Consider the following 20,794-nt stretch of genomic DNA (forward strand, 5'->3'; position numbering starts at 1 on the left):
CTTAGACACCAATACTAAATCATCTGCATATTGGATACAATTTATATGTTTTTTACCAATCGAGACTGGGTCATCATCCTTTTTACCAAATAAATCGGGTAGGTCATTCAGAAATATATTAAATAGTGTTGGAGAAATATTGCATCCTTGCTTAACACCACATAACTCAATTATGTTTTGTACTTGCTCTTGGTTACTCGAATTGCATTTCATGAACGCAGAATAATTTGCGAACGCATAAATCACCGATTTCAAACTTTTTGCATTTCGTAAATATTGATAGTGACCAATCTGTTTGTATTTCAAAAAATTGTAACATGTTCCAATTAAATTAAATTAAAAAGAGAATAGTAAATAACTTAGTGTGTATTGCAGTTCATGTCATAAATGCCAGAATGCTGTATGTAAATGATATGCAAATTGATATGCAAATTTATGCTAATTAGACCGCCCACCAGCTAATTTGGATTGTGGAGAACACTGTATTGGTACACCCCTTAATTACATTTAGTCTATTGGTATGCCCCTTAATTACATTTAGTCTATTGGTATGCCCCTTAATTACATTTAGTCTATTGGTAAGCCCCTTAATTACATCTACTCTATTTGTAAACGCCTTAAATACATCCACTCTATTGGTAGGCCCCTAAATTACATCTAGTCTAATGGTAAGCCCCTTAATTACATCTAGTCTATTGGTACACCCCTTAATTACATTTAGTCTATTGGTACACCCCTTAATTACATCCACTCTATTGGTAGGCCCCTAAATTATATCTAGTCTATTAGTAAGCCCCTTAAATACATCTACTCTATTGGTATGCCCCTTAATTACATTTAGTCTATTGATACACCCCCTAATTGCATTTAGTCTATTGGTAGGCCCCTTAATTACATCTAGTATAATGGTAGGCCCCTTAATTACATTTAGTCTATTGGTAGGCCCCTTAATTACATTTAGTCTAATGGTAAGCCCCTTAATTACATCTAGTCTAATGGTACACCCCTTAATTACATTTAGTCTAATGGTAGGCCCCTTAATTACATTTAGTCTATTGGTAGGCCCCATAATTACATCTAGTCTATTGGTAGGCCCCTTAATTACATCTAGTCTAATGGTAGGCACCTTAATTACATTTAGTCTATTAGTAAGCCCCTTAATTACATTTAGTCTATTGGTAGGCCCCTTAATTACATTTAGTCTATTGGTAGGCCCCTTAATTACATTTAGTCTATTGGTAGGCCCCTTAATTACATTTAGTCTATTGGTAGGCCCCTTAATTACATCTAGTCTAATGGTAGGCCCCTTAATTACATCCACTCTATTGGTAGGCCCCTAAATTATATCTAGTCTATTGGTAGGCCCCTTAATTACATTTAGTCTATTGGTACACCCCTTAATTACATCTAGTCTATTGGTAAGCCCCATAATTACATCTACTCTATTTGTAAGCCCCTTAATTACATCCACTCTATTGGTAGGCCCCTAAATTACATCTAGTCTATTGGTAGGCCCCTTAATTACATTTAGTCTATTGGTACACCCCTTAATTACATTTAGTCTATTGGTACACCCCTTAATTACATCTACTCTATTTGTAAACGCCTTAAATACATCCACTCTATTGGTAGGCCCCTAAATTACATCTAGTCTAATGGTAAGCCCCTTAATTACATCTAGTCTATTGGTACACCCCTTAATTACATTTAGTCTATTGGTACACCCCTTAATTACATCCACTCTATTGGTAGGCCCCTAAATTATATCTAGTCTATTGGTAAGCCCCTTAAATACATCTACTCTATTGGTATGCCCCTTAATTACATTTAGTCTATTGATACACCCCCTAATTGCATTTAGTCTATTGGTAGGCCCCTTAATTACATCTAGTATAATGGTAGGCCCCTTAATTACATTTAGTCTATTGGTAGGCCCCTTAATTACATTTAGTCTAATGGTAAGCCCCTTAATTACATCTAATCTAATGGTACACCCCTTAATTACATTTAGTCTAATGGTAGGCCCCTTAATTACATTTAGTCTATTGGTAGGCCCCATAATTACATCTAGTCTATTGGTAGGCCCCTTAATTACATCTAGTCTAATGGTAGGCACCTTAATTACATTTAGTCTATTAGTAAGCCCCTTAATTACATTTAGTCTATTGGTAGGCCCCTTAATTACATTTAGTCTATTGGTAGGCCCCTTAATTACATTTAGTCTATTGGTAGGCCCCTTAATTACATTTAGTCTATTGGTAGGCCCCTTAATTACATCTAGTCTAATGGTAGGCCCCTTAATTACATCCACTCTATTGGTAGGCCCCTAAATTATATCTAGTCTATTGGTAGGCCCCTTAATTACATTTAGTCTATTGGTACACCCCTTAATTACATCTAGTCTATTGGTAAGCCCCATAATTACATCTACTCTATTTGTAAGCCCCTTAATTACATCCACTCTATTGGTAGGCCCCTAAATTATATCTAGTCTATTGGTAGGCCCCTTAATTACATTTAGTCTATTGGTACACCCCTTAATTACATTTAGTCTATTGGTACACCCCTTAATTACATCTACTCTATTTGTAAGCCCCTTAATTGCATTTAGTCTATTGGTAGGCCCCTTAATTACATTTAGTCTATTGGTAAGCCCCTTAATTACATTTAGTCTATTGGTAGGCCCCTTAATTACATCTAGTCTAATGGTAGGCCCCTTAATTACATCTAGTCTATTGGTAAGCCCCTTAAATACATCTAGTCTAATGGTAGGCCCCTTAATTACATTTAGTCTATTGGTACACCCCTTAATTACATTTAGTCTATTGGTACACCCCTTAATTACATCTACTCTATTGGTAGGCCCCTTAATTACATCTAGTCTAATGGTAAGCCCCTTAATTACATCTAGTCTAATGGTAAGCCCCTTAATTACATTTAGTCTATTGGTAGGCCCCTTAATTACATTCTAGTCTAATGGTAGGCCCCTTAATTACATTTAGTATATTGGTACACACCTTAAATTACATTTAGTCTATTGGTAAGCCCCTTAATTATATTTAGTCAATTGGTAAGCCCCTTAATTACATTTAGTCAATTGGTAAGCCCCTTAATTACATCTAGTCTGATGATAGGCCCCTTAATTACATCTAGTCTGATGATAGGCCCCTTAATTACATTTAGTCTATTGGTACGGCCCTTAATTACATCTAGTCTATTGGTACACCCCTAATTACATTTAGTATATTGGTAAGCCCCTTAATTACATCTAGTCTAATGGTAGGCCCCTTAATTACATTTAGTATATTGGTACACACCTTAAATTACATTTAGTCTATTGGTAAGCCCCTTAATTACATTTAGTCTATTGGTAAGCCCCTTAATTACATTTAGTCTATTGGTAAGCCCCTTAATTACATTTAGTCTATTGGTAAGCCCCTTAATTACATCTACTCTATTTGTAAGCCCCTTAATTACATATACTTTATTGGTAGGCCCCTTAATTACATTTAGTCTATTGGTAAGCCCCTTAAACACATCTACTCTATTGGTAGGCCCCTTAATTACATTTAGTCTATTGGTAAGCCCCTTAAACACATCTACTCTATTGGTAAGCCCCTTAATTACATCTAGTCTATTGGTAGGCCCCTTAATTACATCTAGTCTATTGGTAAGCCCCTTAAACACATCTACTCTATTGGTACACCCCTTAATTACATTTAGCCTATTGGTATGCCCCTTAATTACATTTAGTCTATTGGTAAGCCCCTTAATTACATCTACTCTATTTTTAAACGCCTTAAATACATCCACTCTATTGGTAGGCCCCTAAATTACATCTAGTCTAATGGTAAGCCCCTTAATTACATCTAGTCTATTGGTACACCCCTTAATTACATTTAGTCTATTGGTAAGCCCCTTAAATACATCTACTCTATTGGTATGCCCCTTAATTACATTTAGTCTATTGATACACCCCCTAATTGCATTTAGTCTATTGGTAGGCCCCTTAATTACATCTAGTATAATGGTAGGCCCCTTAATTACATTTAATCTATTGGTAGGCCCCTTAATTACATTTAGTCTAATGGTAAGCCCCTTAATTACATCTAGTCTAATGGTAAGCCCCTTAATTACATCTAGTCTAATGGTACACCCCTTAATTACATTTAGTCTAATGGTAGGCCCCTTAATTACATCTAGTCTAATGGTACACCCCTTAATTACATTTAGTCTATTGGTAGGCCCCATAATTACATCTAGTCTATTGGTAGGCCCCTTAATTACATCTAGTCTAATGGTAGGCACCTTAATTACATTTAGTCTATTAGTAAGCCCCTTAATTACATTTAGTCTATTGGTAGGCCCCTTAATTACATTTAGTCTATTGGTAGGCCCCTTAATTACATCTAGTCTAATGGTAGGCCCCTTAATTACATTTAGTCTATTGGTAGGCCCCTTAATTACATCTATTCTATTGGTAAGCCCCTTAATTACATATACTTTATTGGTAGGCCCCTTAATTACATTTAGTCTATTGGTAGGCCCCTTAATTACATCTAGTCTAATGGTAGGCCCCTTAATTACATTTAGTCTAATGGTAAGCCCCTTAATTACATTTAGTCTATTGGTAGGCCCCTTAATTATTACATTTAGTCTAGTGGTAAGCCCCTTAAATACATCTAGTCTAATGGTAGACCCCTTAATTACATTTAGTCTATTGGTACACCCCTTAATTACATTTAGTCTATTGGTACACCCCTTAATTACATCTACTCTATTGGTAGGCCCCTTAATTACATCTAGTCTAATGGTAAGCCCCTTAATTACATCTAGTCTAATGGTAAGCCCCTTAATTACATTTAGTCAATTGGTAAGCCCCTTAATTACATTTAGTCAATTGGTAAGCCCCTTAATTACATCTAGTCTGATGATAGGCCCCTTAATTACATCTAGTCTGATGATAGGCCCCTTAATTACATCTAGTCTATTGGTACACCCCTAATTACATTTAGTATATTGGTAAGCCCCTTAATTACATCTAGTCTAATGGTAGGCCCCTTAATTACATTTAGTATATTGGTACACACCTTAAATTACATTTAGTCTATTGGTAAGCCCCTTAATTACATTTAGTCTATTGGTAAGCCCCTTAATTACATTTAGTCTATTGGTAAGCCCCTTAATTACATCTACTCTATTTGTAAGCCCCTTAATTACATATACTTTATTGGTAGGCCCCTTAATTACATTTAGTCTATTGGTAAGCCCCTTAAACACATCTACTCTATTGGTAGGCCCCTTAATTACATTTAGTCTATTGGTAAGCCCCTTAAACACATCTACTCTATTGGTAAGCCCCTTAATTACATCTAGTCTATTGGTAGGCCCCTTAATTACATCTAGTCTATTGGTAAGCCCCTTAAACACATCTACTCTATTGGTACACCCCTTAATTACATTTAGTCTATTGGTATGCCCCTTAATTACATTTAGTCTATTGGTAAGCCCCTTAATTACATCTACTCTATTTGTAAACGCCTTAAATACATCCACTCTATTGGTAGGCCCCTAAATTACATCTAGTCTAATGGTAAGCCCCTTAATTACATCTAGTCTATTGGTACACCCCTTAATTACATTTAGTCTATTGGTAAGCCCCTTAAATACATCTACTCTATTGGTATGGCCCTTAATTACATTTAGTCTATTGATACACCCCCTAATTGCATTTAGTCTATTGGTAGGCCCCTTAATTACATCTAGTATAATGGTAGGCCCCTTAATTACATTTAATCTATTGGTAGGCCCCTTAATTACATTTAGTCTAATGGTAAGCCCCTTAATTACATCTAGTCTAATGGTAAGCCCCTTAATTACATCTAGTCTAATGGTACACCCCTTAATTACATTTAGTCTAATGGTAGGCCCCTTAATTACATCTAGTCTAATGGTACACCCCTTAATTACATTTAGTCTATTGGTAGGCCCCTTAATTACATCTAGTCTAATGGTAGGCACCTTAATTACATTTAGTCAATTGGTAGGCCCCTTAATTACATTTAGTCTATTGGTAGGCCCCTTAATTACATCTAGTCTAATGGTAGGCCCCTTAATTACATCTAGTCTAATGGTAGGCCCCTTAATTACATTTAGTCTAATGGTAGGCCCCTTAATTACATTTAGTCTATTGGTAGGCCCCTTAATTACATCTATTCTATTGGTAAGCCCCTTAATTACATATACTTTATTGGTAGGCCCCTTAATTACATTTAGTCTATTGGTAGGCCCCTTAATTACATCTAGTCTAATGGTAGGCCCCTTAATTACATTTAGTCTAATGGTAAGCCCCTTAATTACATTTAGTCTATTGGTAGGCCCCTTAATTATTACATTTAGTCTAGTGGTAAGCCCCTTAATTACATTTAGTCTATTGGTAGGCCCCTTAATTACATTTAGTCTATTGGTACACCCCTTAATTACATTTAGTCTATTGGTACACCCCTTAATTACATTTAGTCTATTGGTAGGCCCCTTAATTACATCTAGTCTATTGGTACACCCCTTAATTACATTTAGTCTATTGGTACACCCCTTAATTACATTTAGTCTATTGGTAGGCCCCTTAAACACATCTACTCTATTGGTATGCCCCTTAATTACATCTAGTCTATTGGTAAGCCCCTTAATTACATCTACTCTATTGGTAGGCCCCTAAATTACATCTAGTCTATTGGTAGGCCCCTTAATTACATTTAGTCTATTGGTACGCCCCTTAATTACATTTAGTCTATTGGTACACCCCTTAATTACATCTACTCTATTTGTAAGCCCCTTAATTACATCCACTCTATTGGTAGGCCCCTAAATTATATCTAGTCTATTGGTAGGCCCCTTAATTACATTTAGTCTATTGGTACACCCCTTAATTACATTTAGTCTATTGGTAGGCCCCTTAATTACATCTACTTTATTTGTAAGCCCCTTAATTACATCCACTCTATTGGTAGGCCCCTAAATTATATCTAGTCTATTGGTAGGCCCCTTAATTACATTTAGTCTATTGGTAAGCCCCTTAATTACATTTAGTCTATTGGTACACCCCTTAATTACATCTACTCTATTTGTAAGCCCCTTAATTGCATTTAGTCTATTGGTAGGCCCCTTAATTACATTTAGTCTATTGGTACACCCCTTAATTACATCTACTCTATTTGTAAGCCCCTTAATTGCATTTAGTCTATTGGTAGGCCCCTTAATTACATTTAGTCTATTGGTAAGCCCCTTAATTACATTTAGTCTATTGGTAGGCCCCTTAATTACATCTAGTCTAATGGTAGGCCCCTTAATTACATTTAGTCTAATGGTAGGCCCCTTAATTACATCTAGTCTATTGGTAAGCCCCTTAAATACATCTAGTCTAATGGTAGGCCCCTTAATTACATTTAGTCTATTGGTACACCCCTTAATTACATTTAGTCTATTGGTACACCCCTTAATTACATCTACTCTATTGGTAGGCCCCTTAATTACATCTAGTCTAATGGTAAGCCCCTTAATTACATCCACTCTATTGGTAGGCCCCTAAATTATATCTAGTCTATTGGTAGGCCCCTTAATTACATTTAGTCTATTGGTACACCCCTTAATTACATCTAGTCTATTGGTAAGCCCCATAATTACATCTACTCTATTTGTAAGCCCCTTAATTACATCCACTCTATTGGTAGGCCCCTAAATTATATCTAGTCTATTGGTAGGCCCCTTAATTACATTTAGTCTATTGGTACACCCCTTAATTACATTTAGTCTATTGGTACAGCCCTTAATTACATCTACTCTATTTGTAAGCCCCTTAATTGCATTTAGTCTATTGGTAGGCCCCTTAATTACATTTAGTCTATTGGTAAGCCCCTTAATTACATTTAGTCTATTGGTAGGCCCCTTAATTACATCTAGTCTAATGGTAGGCCCCTTAATTACATTTAGTCTAATGGTAGGCCCCTTAATTACATCTGGTCTATTAATAAGCCCCTTAAATACATCTAGTCTAATGGTAGGCCCCTTAATTACATTTAGTCTATTGGTACACCCCTTAATTACATTTAGTCTATTGGTACACCCCTTAATTACATCTACTCTATTGGTAGGCCCCTTAATTACATCTAGTCTAATGGTAAGCCCCTTAATTACATCTAGTCTAATGGTAAGCCCCTTAATTACATCTAGTCTAATGGTAAGCCCCTTAATTACATTTAGTCTATTGGTAGGCCCCTTAATTACATCTAGTCTAATGGTAGGCCCCTTAATTACATTTAGTTTAATGGTAAGCCCCTTAATTACATTTAGTCTATTGGTAGGCCCCTTAATTACATCTAGTCTAATGGTAGGCCCCTTAATTACATTTAGTCTATTGGTAAGCCCCTTAATTACATTTAGTCTATTGGTAGGCCCCTTAATTACATCTAGTCTAATGGTAGGCCCCTTAATTACATTTAGTCTAATGGTAGGCCCCTTAATTACATCTAGTCTATTGGTAAGCCCCTTAAATACATCTAGTCTAATGGTAGGCCCCTTAATTACATTTAGTCTATTGGTACACCCCTTAATTACATTTAGTCTATTGGTACACCCCTTAATTACATCTACTCTATTGGTAGGCCCCTTAATTACATCTAGTCTAATGGTAAGCCCCTTAATTACATCTAGTCTAATGGTAAGCCCCTTAATTACATCTAGTCTAATGGTAAGCCCCTTAATTACATTTAGTCTATTGGTAGGCCCCTTAATTACATCTAGTCTATTGGTAGGCCCCTTAATTACATCTAGTCTAATGGTAAGCCCCTTAATTACATTTAGTCTATTGGTACACCCCTTAATTACATTTAGTCTATTGGTAGGCCCCTTAATTACATCTAGTCTAATGGTAGGCCCCTTAATTACATCTAGTCTAATTGTAAGCCCCTTAATTACATTTAGTCTATTGGTAGGCCCCTTAATTACATCTAGTCTATTGGTAGGCCCCTTAATTACATCTAGTCTAATGGTAAGCCCCTTAATTACATCTAGTCTAATGGTAAGCCCCTTAATTACATTTAGTCTATTGGTAGGCCCCTTAATTACATTTAGTCTATTGGTAGGCCCCTTAATTACATCTAGTCTAATAGTAGGCCCCTTAATTACATTTAGTCTAATGGTAAGCCCCTTAATTACATAAGTAAATACTGATGACCAAATAGCAAAGAATAGTTGCTTTATGTTACAGTGATTTCATTCACATGGGATTTTTACTTCTCTACCCTCAAATTTGACTAGAATTTCAAGAAATCTTGAAACATGTGCACATGGTCATTATAATAATGGGATACAGTCAATGGTATTAAATTCATAATTCTAACTAAAAAAAGTTTTTGATCATAGTAACGTGAAATAGGTAGGTTTCCTGTATCTTGTGTCAGAGGTGTTGACAATGATTACTATAAAATACTTTATTGTACCTGTAATTAATTTTAGCTGAAAAGACTTTTTTCACAGATATTTGATGAGTTGAATGTAAAATGTGAAAAAAAAAGGCATATTTGTTTCACTGAATCATCCTATCTGCAAAAACAGCAAAAAATAATTCCAAGCGATTGCGAAACTGTAGTGACATTAGACTAAAAACTTGTTCTTGTCTTTAGATATTGTAGTAGTGATGTGACATGCTTTTTTTTTTGTATTTTCTTTCCTATTTACAGTATTTTAACAAAAAGAAGAGAAAAAATATCATAAACAAATCATTTCTTGCTTTATTGAATTTATGATCCATCTTTGTAAATAATGAGAAATTTACTTACAATTGTGTGAGCATGTTGGCAGAATCAGAGCAGTCGTGAAATACTCAAAACATATTTCACATCGCAAAGAGTCATCAATTGCCTGTGAATAAAATAGGCATTCAATGTTTATTTCGGAAAAAAATCAATATTGTCAAGAGCAATTATTGGTATAACGGGTGTATAAAATCGCCAAGTAAGTTATGTCACGTCGTAACTTTAATAATCGTTTGAAAGTTTTGTTTGTTCGTTGATGGTATGAATAATAAATTACCTTGATACGCCAAATAATTATGTAGTTGATTTTTTGAGGGAGAATGTTTTTGGAATAAACAAGATCATGAAATTTGTGAATGTATTCCTGGCTGAAAGATTTCAAATGCGTTTCATTTAACCTTTTACAACAGACAATTGCTTTGGTTTTTAGTCTGCAAGTATTTGCATTTCAAGAGTGTTTCATTTTTAAATTCAAACTCTTCTAAATTGTGATAGAAGGACTGTGACTAAGGAAACTAAACAAGCAGCCTGTCGGCTGAGATAGCTCCGCTGTTAGCAATGCACATTTCAATTAAAGAACTGAAGATATCATTAGAAAATGAACAATATGTATAGTATCAAAGCAAAGGACCTTGCTGTTTTCAACAAGAATTCAAAAATATCACTTTTCACCAAAAATGACAAAAATAATCATCAAAATTAAGTAATTGAAGATATCACCACGAAATTAACAAGGTCCACATGTAATAATTATACATGTATATGTAATATAAAAGCAATCAGACTTGCGGTTTTTAACAAGAAGTTGAAAATATCACTTTTTACCAAAAATGACAAAAATATTCACCAAAATTAGAGAATTAAAGATATCATTACAAAATGAACAAATCTGAGACAGGTCCACTTGTAGTACCTATGTATGTAATATCAAAGCAATTGGACTTGCGGTTTTTAACAAGAAGTCGAAAATATCACTTTTTACCAAAAATGACAATAATATTTACCAAAATTAGAGAATTGAAGATATCATTACAAAATGAACAAATCTGAGAGAGGTCCACATGTAGTACCTATATATGTAATATCAAAGCAATTGGACTTGCGGTTTTTAACAAGAAGTCGAAAATATCACTTTTTGCTAAAAATGACAAAAATATTCACCAAAATTAGAGAATTAAAGATATCATTACAAAATGAACAAATCTGAGAGAGGTCTACCCAAGGTACATATACACCAAGTATCAAAGCATTCAGGCTTGTAATTTTCAAGAAGTCAAAAAAGTAAAACATTGACACGGACGACGCCGGACAATCACTCATATGATAAGCTTGGCTCGATAAAGTCGACAGCGGAGCTAAAAAACATATGGTTTACAGGAACAATGGAATTCGTTAGTCTTGGCCTATGCTTATGATACCATACTTGTTTTGATGAATTTACGGCTGATATTGTGAAAGGTAACGTTTAATCCTTAGTACAATGTATTGCCGTCGGTGATTGGCTGAAAGTGGTTGCCGGCGCATTGTACGCAAATAATAGTTGTAGTAATCCGCTGTGTTTTGCGTGACATTCAGTTTAAATAGTTTACTTATTGTAGGTTATAAATCATAAGCCGACTATTGTTCTATTAATTAAAACAAAACGGTATTTTATTATAATAGCTGTGTGGATAGGATTTCGAATCATTATTTTTATTTGGGAACTATTTACTTGTGCCGAGAGCACTCCGCGGAGAAGACAAGAAGGCGAGATTGGCGACGCCATGCGGGAGAGTCATAGCTGAAAACTAGATTAAATACCGTGACAAATCAAGTCCGGGAGGCAACATACGCAGTACACCTGAAATTATAGCGTTTTCAAGCTCACTTGGAAGAAGTTTCATCCTGTTTAAGAGATAACTAAAAGGAATCGTCATACATCCTGAATTCTGTAACTGTGAGTACAACTCTCCGTGGGTGAACGCCCCATGATACATTGCGAGGAGAGCTAAACATGGCCGCCTCCATGCTACGCTAACGTGTTGTGCGATTGATTGAACTTGTCTCGTAAATCATTGAACTGACGTCCTGTTCTACGTTAACCGGGAACAACGAGCAACCTATTCTCGCCTAACAACTGATTGCTATTTCCGATGTCTGTCAGTGAGTGTGATTAATAAAAGCCTTCGCGAATATCCATGAACGTGAAGCTACGCTAATTCATAGCAACCGAATCAAGTCGTAACATTGGCCTGTCAACTCTGAATTCAGAAGAGTCGCGAACACTGTTAGTCTCCGCCGTGAACTACAATATCCAGTCATGTGTCGTAATTGATCTATGACGCGTGTGTTTCTTTCGTACTACTACTACATCGTCTAGAACACCAACGCGAAGCGTCGGCGAACCTCTTATAACAAGAACACTGACTGAACTCTCTCTGTAAAATCCCATGCTATTGTAGTGAGCTATTACATTTATTTGTATGATTCTTGTTTTGGATCTCTTGTATAATATTCAAGCTGATCAATACTGTGACCCTAGTCATTGAGTGATTATTATATTGTTATCATTTTATACCTTAGCGCCAGTATGGACACAGACCTGTTGTATACAGAGCTTGGACTACAACCAGACACTTCAGTTGGAGCGCTAACGAGCAAGTAACTCCGTTTATTTCTCAACGGGAAAACAAAACCAACATGGCGGGGAAAACACAACGAGAGAACTGAGCATGCGTAGCAAAATGTAAAGCGAACACAAGAGGGCGTTAACATGATTGTAAATACAATAAACACACATAGTGGCGTAACCACTTATTGTCTTTAACTTACATCATTTTCGAAAAGACTAAAGAAAACGCATGAGGAAAAATGACAGGCTACATGATAATTCAAAATTGTTGTTGGAAAGACACAAAAAATAATCTAAACTGAATACAGACTTAAAAGTCCATGACATACATGTAGTCTTTTAGATGTTCCGGAAGCCGGCGGTTACGGCTTAATCGTCTATGTTGAACGGGCTGCATGACTTTTGGATTATCATCAGCCAGGGATGTTGGTGTCGGGTCTCCAGGAGTCAACAATATTGGGTTTATTGAGCCAATACTTTGCGACTCAGTTTCTAAAGGAGTGTCAGTGCAACCTGTTGCCGGTGTTAGATCGGAAGGTATACTTGGTGGTATTGGTGGATGTGTTGGAGATAGTGGAGTTTCGTCTTCGTCCGGATGATATGACATAGGGTTTTGATCGGTGTCTTTCGGAGAAGGTACGATATAACATTCCGACTCTTTGACACGGTATGACGTTTGCCTGAGTTGACTACCGCGGAACTTGCGGATGTTGCGCTATTGGCCATCGATACCAGTCACTAAGTAGCGATTACGGGAACTAGACTTATTGCGATCACAGTGCAGATAGACAAGGTCCCCAACTTCAAGTTTGGGTGCACTGGTGGTTTTTACTGTAGGAGCTTTTGACTTTTCGCTAGCTTTATGGTTAGCCAAACGTTTCGTGTGTTGGTCTAAAATAAGTTTACGGTCGCGAATAGGAAGCTGATAATTGGTAAATTGGTCTCTTTGGGTCCACATTTCACGTGCCGATAAGCCACTTGAACGTATGCGAGAGTTAACATGAGCGATTGCTATGGAGAGGGAGAGTGGCGTAATAGTTGCGCACAGTGGATCCTGGGGGAGAATCTCATCCTCAACTTCCTGTATTGCTCTATCTGCGACAGAGTTTTTGTTGTGATTCTTGATGCGGCCGACCTCAATATTCAGACGATATTTTCGAAGAAGGCTGTCTTTTGATAGGGCTACAAAACCTGGAGCTGGGTCTGTTCATATAACTGCGGGTGGACCATCAAGGGAGCTCAGGTCAATGCAAAGTCGCAGTAAGGCGTTGCGCAATGTTTCACTGCGTTCGTCTTCTATGAGGCAGGCTGTGGTGTATGACGTGACGCATTCTCTGACAACTAGGACTACTTGTCTTTCACGTTTAATTACATCTGCTGCATATAAACTGCCCACAGATTCTGGTGGATCTGAAGTTGATTGCTTAACAATTGTGTGAGGTACTTTGTTAAGTGAGGCACACTGGTGACAAGAGGTGGATACGTGTTTTGGTAACAAGACGGGTGACTGAGACGAATATGAATTGCTGTCAGGAGGCCATCTAACACCTGTCGAGGTACAACAATGCACTCGCGAGATGGAGCGAATGGATCAGTACGCTTGACTACAAGTAGACCATCTTTGGCAATAGTGACGATGTTGAGGTAGCGTTTGACGTCTTTGATGTTAGTTAGCTTTTTAGATGGACGAGTCCCCTGGGTGAGATGAGAATGTGTGCGTCTTAAATCAGCGCATTCTAACTGGATAGTTTGCCACGCTGCTCTATTGGTGAATGGTAGGCGTTTATTTCCTGATGATATGTCTTCAACGGATGTGTTCATGACAACCGAGTCTTCCACACATTCTACAAACGAACATATCTGACAGGTAGGGGTGGTACACTCTGCGGCATTGCGGCTGGCAAAGTCTGATGGAATATTGTCCTTGCCCGCCAGGTGGCGCACGTTGGCCTGGTAACGACTAACAGAAGAGAGGAATGTTGTTGTGCGTGGGCTTGCTGAGAACTCACCCCGACAAAGTTTTTCGTACGCTTGCACACATGGCTTACTGTCGGTAAGAATACAAGGTTTATGGTGGGACTGAATGATGTATGGCCCAAAGTGCCTTGTTGCGATGGCAATAGAAAGGGCCTCAATTTCATATGGAAGCCATGTTGCCTGACGACCTCGAAGCTTGGCACTGAAGAAACCTGCGAGGTGGAGCTTGTTATCACGCGAGACATACATGGTGGACCCAACACTGTGTTTTTTAATGGCTGCATCAGTGACGATCCATATCTGATCTGTGCGTCTGGGGAGTGTGATCGTGTGATTTGATGATAATGCTGCCTGAGCAACACGAAAGGAATCGCGAAGCTCATCCGACCATTGAATTTTATCTTGGGATTGTTGTCCAATAGTCGCATCTTCTAGTGGAGCAACAAGAGAAGCACAGCCTGGTAGCACTCTAGCTAGGACCTTATATGCGCCTATAAATGATCGTAGGTTGTGTATCTTTTCCGGTGGAGAACATGACGACAACGTAGAGATACGGTGTTGGCTTGCGCGGATGGTTCCCTCATTCCATACCCAACCGAGAATTGTGACTGTTGCCGGGCAGATGACAGTTTTCGATGGTGACAGTCTTAAGTCATTGGCTGCTAACTTACACAGGAGACGTCTCCAGTTTACAAGAGGTCCTCGATTGTATTTGCACCGCAGTGCAGATCATCTGCGAGTTTGGCAATGCTACCATCCTCAAGCATGTCACCAAGTACGCGACACATTAACTCCTCCAACGCTGTCTCAGAGCCTGGCATTCCCATGGCTGAACGCACGTATACGCAGACACCTTTGAATGGGGTTACAACGCCACAGTATTTTTGTGACTCGTGTGACAGGGGAATCTGGTAGAAGGCCTTAGTGAGATCGGTGGTGATGATATACTTCCATTGTGCAATTTGGCGTAGTGTGCTGTCGATGTCTGGCATGAGGGCGGGTTGTGGCTTACTGTAGCGGCCAACGTCTGCAAAAGCGGTGACAAGACGGAATTCACCGTTTGGTTTTTTGACTAAGAATGAGAGGTTCACATATTCCACATTGACATGTACGTTCTCCGGGCGAGCAAAAACACCAAGCTCTTCAAGTTCGTCAAACTTTTGTTGTAACTCTGCCAACTTGTCACGGGAGTATTGGGGAACACGGCCCTTGCGCTGCGGTGGTTGAACAGGACCCATATTGACGACTGCTTGAAATGGGCCAGAAGCACCGTTATAACCCTTGATTGCAGTGTTGAAGACATCATTATATTCATGGTGTAATGTTGCGAACTTTGCTCGGTGAGACGGAGAGAGGAGTTGGTCGGGGTCAATTTTAACCGAATCTGAGTAGCTCTTTTCTGGAAGAACTGATTTGTGTGGTGATGTTACATGAAGTGTAGTGTCTATGCTGTCTTTGTTTGTCGGTGGTACGAAGACAGGACATATTTGGCAAAAATGTTCATTGCGTTTCAAATTTTGGGGTGTGTTGGTCTGGTTCGGAATCCAAATTTTACCCGATATGGTTGAATAAATGTTTGGAGCAGGCCATGGCTTGTCAGATGATATGACTGAGAGCGAGCGAGATGCTACTCGGTGTTCAAGTGCAAATGCCTTGCTTGAGTCTTTGATTTCTGTAGGCAAGTCAAGTTCAATGAAATCACCAGGCCAAATTGTTGTTGACTTTGGTGGTGCGCGTAGTATGAGTGTCCGGCGAATGCGATGACTGCCCTTTGGCGATGAACCGTATGTATACGTAGTGTTGTCTCCCACAGTGACTTGGTGCTTGGCTGAACGAACACTTATATCATTGGCCTCCATGAAAGGGGTACCTGCGAGTATTTCAACATCGAGATTCTCGACAACAAGGCCTTCAAACTTGAAATTCGTATCATCGCGACTCACTGCGAATTTGGTCTCACCCACAACTTTTAGGGGAGATGAACCATCTGCTTGACGTGCTGATTGAGAACTAGACTTTATTGGGACGCCGAGACGTTTTGCGGTGGCCAGTAGAATCATATTGCCAGTGGCACCACTGTCGATGGTAAGACGTGTAACCTGGTGGCCATAAAATGTATCAATATATGGTGACTGACGAACTTGTATTCTAAGGGCAGTAGGGACGTCCGCAGTGTCGGAGTCACTGAGATCATCATCGCCCTGTTGGGTGTCCTGGGGAACGTCATCGAGTATATTAACAATCTGTCGGGCCTTGGTCATGGACTTACGATCTTGGTCCGGCAGGAAGTCACACTCGCTGAGGAAATGGTTGTCTGGACGGCTGGCCTGCTTACATAATGGGCATGAGCGGCTTTTGCGTTCCCTGGGCCGAGCCTTTTGATATCTCACTGGTTTTGGTGTGATGCGTCCCCTCTGAGGCCTTGAAGAAGCAGAGAGCATGACAGTGGCGTCCTCAGTCATGTGGATTTCATCTAAAAGTGAGCTCAATGCTTGCGAGATCTCGGGCTTTATAGAAGCTAGAGTCCGTGTCCGCAGCTCAGTCCCATACCGCTGTTTAACCAGTTTGGGGAGGTCACTATGAATTAGTTGTAACCAAGTGAGTACAATGTAGTTCTCAAGTGAAGGGGAAATTTCCTCATCGTCAGTTATTGTTTCACCGTGGTGTGAAATACCATTGTCGCTGCATAACAGGTTATCATCAACAAATGCTGTTAAGCGTTGGAAGAGATCTTCTGGGCGTTCATCTGGTTCAAGGTGTATATTACAAAAATCTAGCAGGTGTGCACCAGTGAACTGGAACCCAAAATGGAGACGGATTACCTGCCAAATATTGCTCATGGATGTCGAATTTTTGACTATCATGTTGCGAGATATGATTGGGCAGAAGTTGGCTATTTGCCCCAACATTAGTTCTAGGGCACTGACCTTCTGCTGGGCAGTTTGTCGTCTGCCGGCCTGGATGTCTTCTCCATCATCTGTGAAACCTCTCAGCGGTGTAGCCTTGGTTCGCTTTGTCCACTGTACGCCCTCACCGAGGAACTGTGCAAAATTTGAGTCTAATGAGAGTGTGTAGACCAGGTTCTGACGCCAGCTTTCAAATGAGGTAATTGTTTCTGATTTTGACAGACACCACTGCTTGGGCGCCCATTGTTGGTTGGCCATAATGATTAGTATTGCTTAACGAAATCAATGTCGGTATTATCCAGTCGATATATTGACTGACTGGCTGTACACAATATGCGTGTGTAAAGTCCGTACGTGTATAGCAGGCTTGTGAGTTAACGATGTCCGTATTACCTTTCAATGACGTGTAGATCCGAAGGACGCTGCCACCACGCCAGTATGGACACAGACCTGTTGTATACAGAGCTTGGACTACAACCAGACACTTCAGTTGGAGTGCTAACGAGCAAGTAACTCTGTTTATTTCTCAACAGGAAAACAAAACAAACATGGCGGGGAAAACACAACGAGAGAACTGAGCATGCGTAGCAAAATGTAAAGCGAACACAAGAGGGCGTTAACATGATTGTAAATACAATAAACACACATAGTGGCGTAGCTAATATTTTTGTAGTGTGTTACCATGGCTGTAGGCCTGGGCGATTAATATGGTTTAGCATTTATCGTAATTATATCACACTGCTAAGTGCTGACCATTTGAACTGGTTTGTATAAATTACATAGGGTTTTGCTTCTCATATTTTGACGCATTGTCATTTGTCGTTACTCGCAAAGTACGGGTCAACACGATTTGTATTGATTTTATTCATGCTCTATTTGTCGAGTGTGTGAGCAACCCCTACGTAGTTTGACATCCTGCATAGTCCAACATTGCTATTCCTTACCATTGACTATACCCGATTGTTAGTGCGCCCTCTATTGTAATTGAGGAATTATTGTTATTCTCTGCCAGTGTATACTTGGGCAGTGCATTCGTTATTGTGTAAAAGACCCGTGCTAGTCTATTTCGAGAGATACTTATATTGTCGTTTCATTTTGACCTCTCTGTAAACTGGTAACACTTATTTAAGGTAGAGATGCAGTTTATTTGTGAATTTCAATCAAAAATAGTTTTTTTCGTTTTTTATATAGATTTTTCTCTAAAGAACATTCTGTGAAAATTTGACCAATGAATTCTTATTGGAACACCGTTAAAAATGCTGTTTATTTTCTGGTTAAAAATAAAAAAACACTCACACGTGGCAATGTTTATGTCCAATTGCCTAATTTGCATGAGTAACCAAATAACAAGACCTTTGATTGACAATATGCAAATCGAAATTGTACGGGTCATAATTCATTCAATTCACGCGCATGTGCAATTATTCTCAAATCAGTTCTCGCTCGCCAGCAAACCAAACATATTTCCTCAGCGTTTTTTCCTAATTTTTATCAATACTTTATGCGTGGTGTGAAAAGAAAGAGAGGTAGAAAGAAGATTCAGATGATTTCTATGTCGGAAGAGGCAAAAGCTACACTGAAGGCATCAGCCCACCGAACGAAAAACAAAATCAATGTGAGCGTCCAAACATGGCTTTCCCTGAAGGCATGAATCCGAGTTTCTGAATGACTGAGAGATTTTATTTTTAAATAATTGTTCTCAAAAAATAAACTGAGCCTGTGAAGAATAATTTAACATTGTTTACAGTGATAACTGCTCATTGTCGAAACGAAGCTTACCCATTCACGCTAGTCACAATAAACATCATACTCTTGAATAGGCGTCAATGACTACGGTAAAACTTAGACTCTATTTTAGGCATCAGGAATGATTGAAATGTCCGAAAATGACGCCAAAATACACCTTAAAAGTCCCATTTTATTGTTTTTCTAAATCTCATCCCGAATTTACGGCAGAATCTGGTCCCTCAAATAAGGGACACGTGAGCTTTGATTCAAACCAGATACATTGCACTGGGTCGGGGAGATACAAACTTTTGTGTATCTTTTGTCCAATGGGTACCTGTACTTCGATCATTCAACCAAATAATTTCAATGAAAAATAAATCACAGAGAGAGGTAACTTGATACATTACGGTAACAACTCTTTTGACGCGCTGACCGCTTCTCCGCGTCTGGTGTTTTTTTTCCTTGTCATAATACTTACTGATTGATGATTTTGTTTTGATTTTTGAGTTTTTTAGCCTGCAACTCGGCCACGACCTTTGCTTTTTCCATGAAAAATGGTTAAGTTTACGTCAATTTGACGGACATTTCATTTTTTTAAACTAACGAAGCACACTGTTTCGCACTCCTATTTTTTTCATTTGCCGATTTCTATTCAGAAAAATTCGACCGCTCGAAAATGCACCTTAATTTTGCACTCTTAAAACATGTCAGATTTCCAACACTAATTATTTAAAACCGGTCGAAACTTTACAACTTTTACGTTAGGAGCTGGAGCTCTCTTCTTGCAGGCGACCGTCGCCGGTAGTACAACAGCATGTTTTGTACGTACATCGGTGCGCTGATTGTCTGCGACTGTCTTAGAAAATCCCTGAATAAGGCGTTGCCAAAATCGGAAAAAATAAAAAAATGCCTCCTTAACAAACGAACAGAATTCAAATATTTCTTTTAACAAATATGTTGCACTGGGAAAATGGGATTGGAAACGATGAACAAAACTTCTGTGCCTCGTGTTTCGATTCTAGGATTACGCGATTATTCATTATTGTGCGTTCGCTTCCTGGAGTTGGTTCTCAATACTACATAAAAATCATCAAGGATAAATAATTTAATATCCCACTTTGTACTCTTCACGGTAAACCATAGGCTCTGAAATACTCGTAGATTTTTTATTGAAAATACATCGGAGAAGCCATGATGTTTTGATCGTGATAAAAGGTCACCTTCCTAGGACCGCCCCCTGTTTAATAATTCATGAGATTACGTCATATTTACTGGGCATTGCCACGTGTTTTTACCGACCCCATCAAAACACTGGTCTGAATGACGTGTTTCTGATTTATAAATTCAAGAGCAGTTGTTCTGGTCCAACGATTTTACATAAAATGTCTATGTCTATACGTTAACTTTCAATTTCAATAGTCTAGAAAGTATCACAAAGTATGACAAAGCAGTAATTCCCGGTTTAACGCACAAATATGCAAATTAGCCTTTTTCTCGTCTTCTATTTTTGGTGAATTCTTGGGTTTTAAATTAAAATAGCTGATAGACGCTTTGGCCATTTGCTTCGAAATTTTCACACATTATTGACAAGGTGTTCCCCCTTCAAAATGCGTCCGGACAGTTTATTACGGCGAGTGGAACAAAAATAACAAGTCCGCAATTAACATGGATATATAAATTATGCAAAAATAGAAAAGAGTGAACTTTGAGGTCATGCTGTGCGATTTTGAAAGTCGTTAGAGAGATGAGTGGACGCATTT

General features: G+C 38.5%; 1 protein-coding gene and 1 pseudogene across 1 annotated transcript in view; both read right to left on the bottom strand.

The window, feature by feature from the left end:
* Positions 1-20,794, bottom strand: part of LOC100369548 (E3 ubiquitin-protein ligase RAD18-like) — a 38,951-nt gene that overhangs the window by 17,247 nt on the left and 910 nt on the right. The window contains exon 2 of the mRNA XM_002730496.4: positions 9,837-9,918. Coding sequence (XP_002730542.2) covers positions 9,837-9,918 — 82 coding nt within the window. The remainder of the gene's footprint in view (positions 1-9,836; positions 9,919-20,794) is intronic.
* Positions 13,139-16,460, bottom strand: LOC146747506 (uncharacterized; annotated as a pseudogene).

This window comes from Saccoglossus kowalevskii, chromosome 3 (assembly GCF_978046115.1).
Source record: "Saccoglossus kowalevskii chromosome 3, keSacKowa6.1, whole genome shotgun sequence".
Classification (NCBI taxonomy): Eukaryota; Metazoa; Hemichordata; class Enteropneusta; family Harrimaniidae; genus Saccoglossus; species Saccoglossus kowalevskii.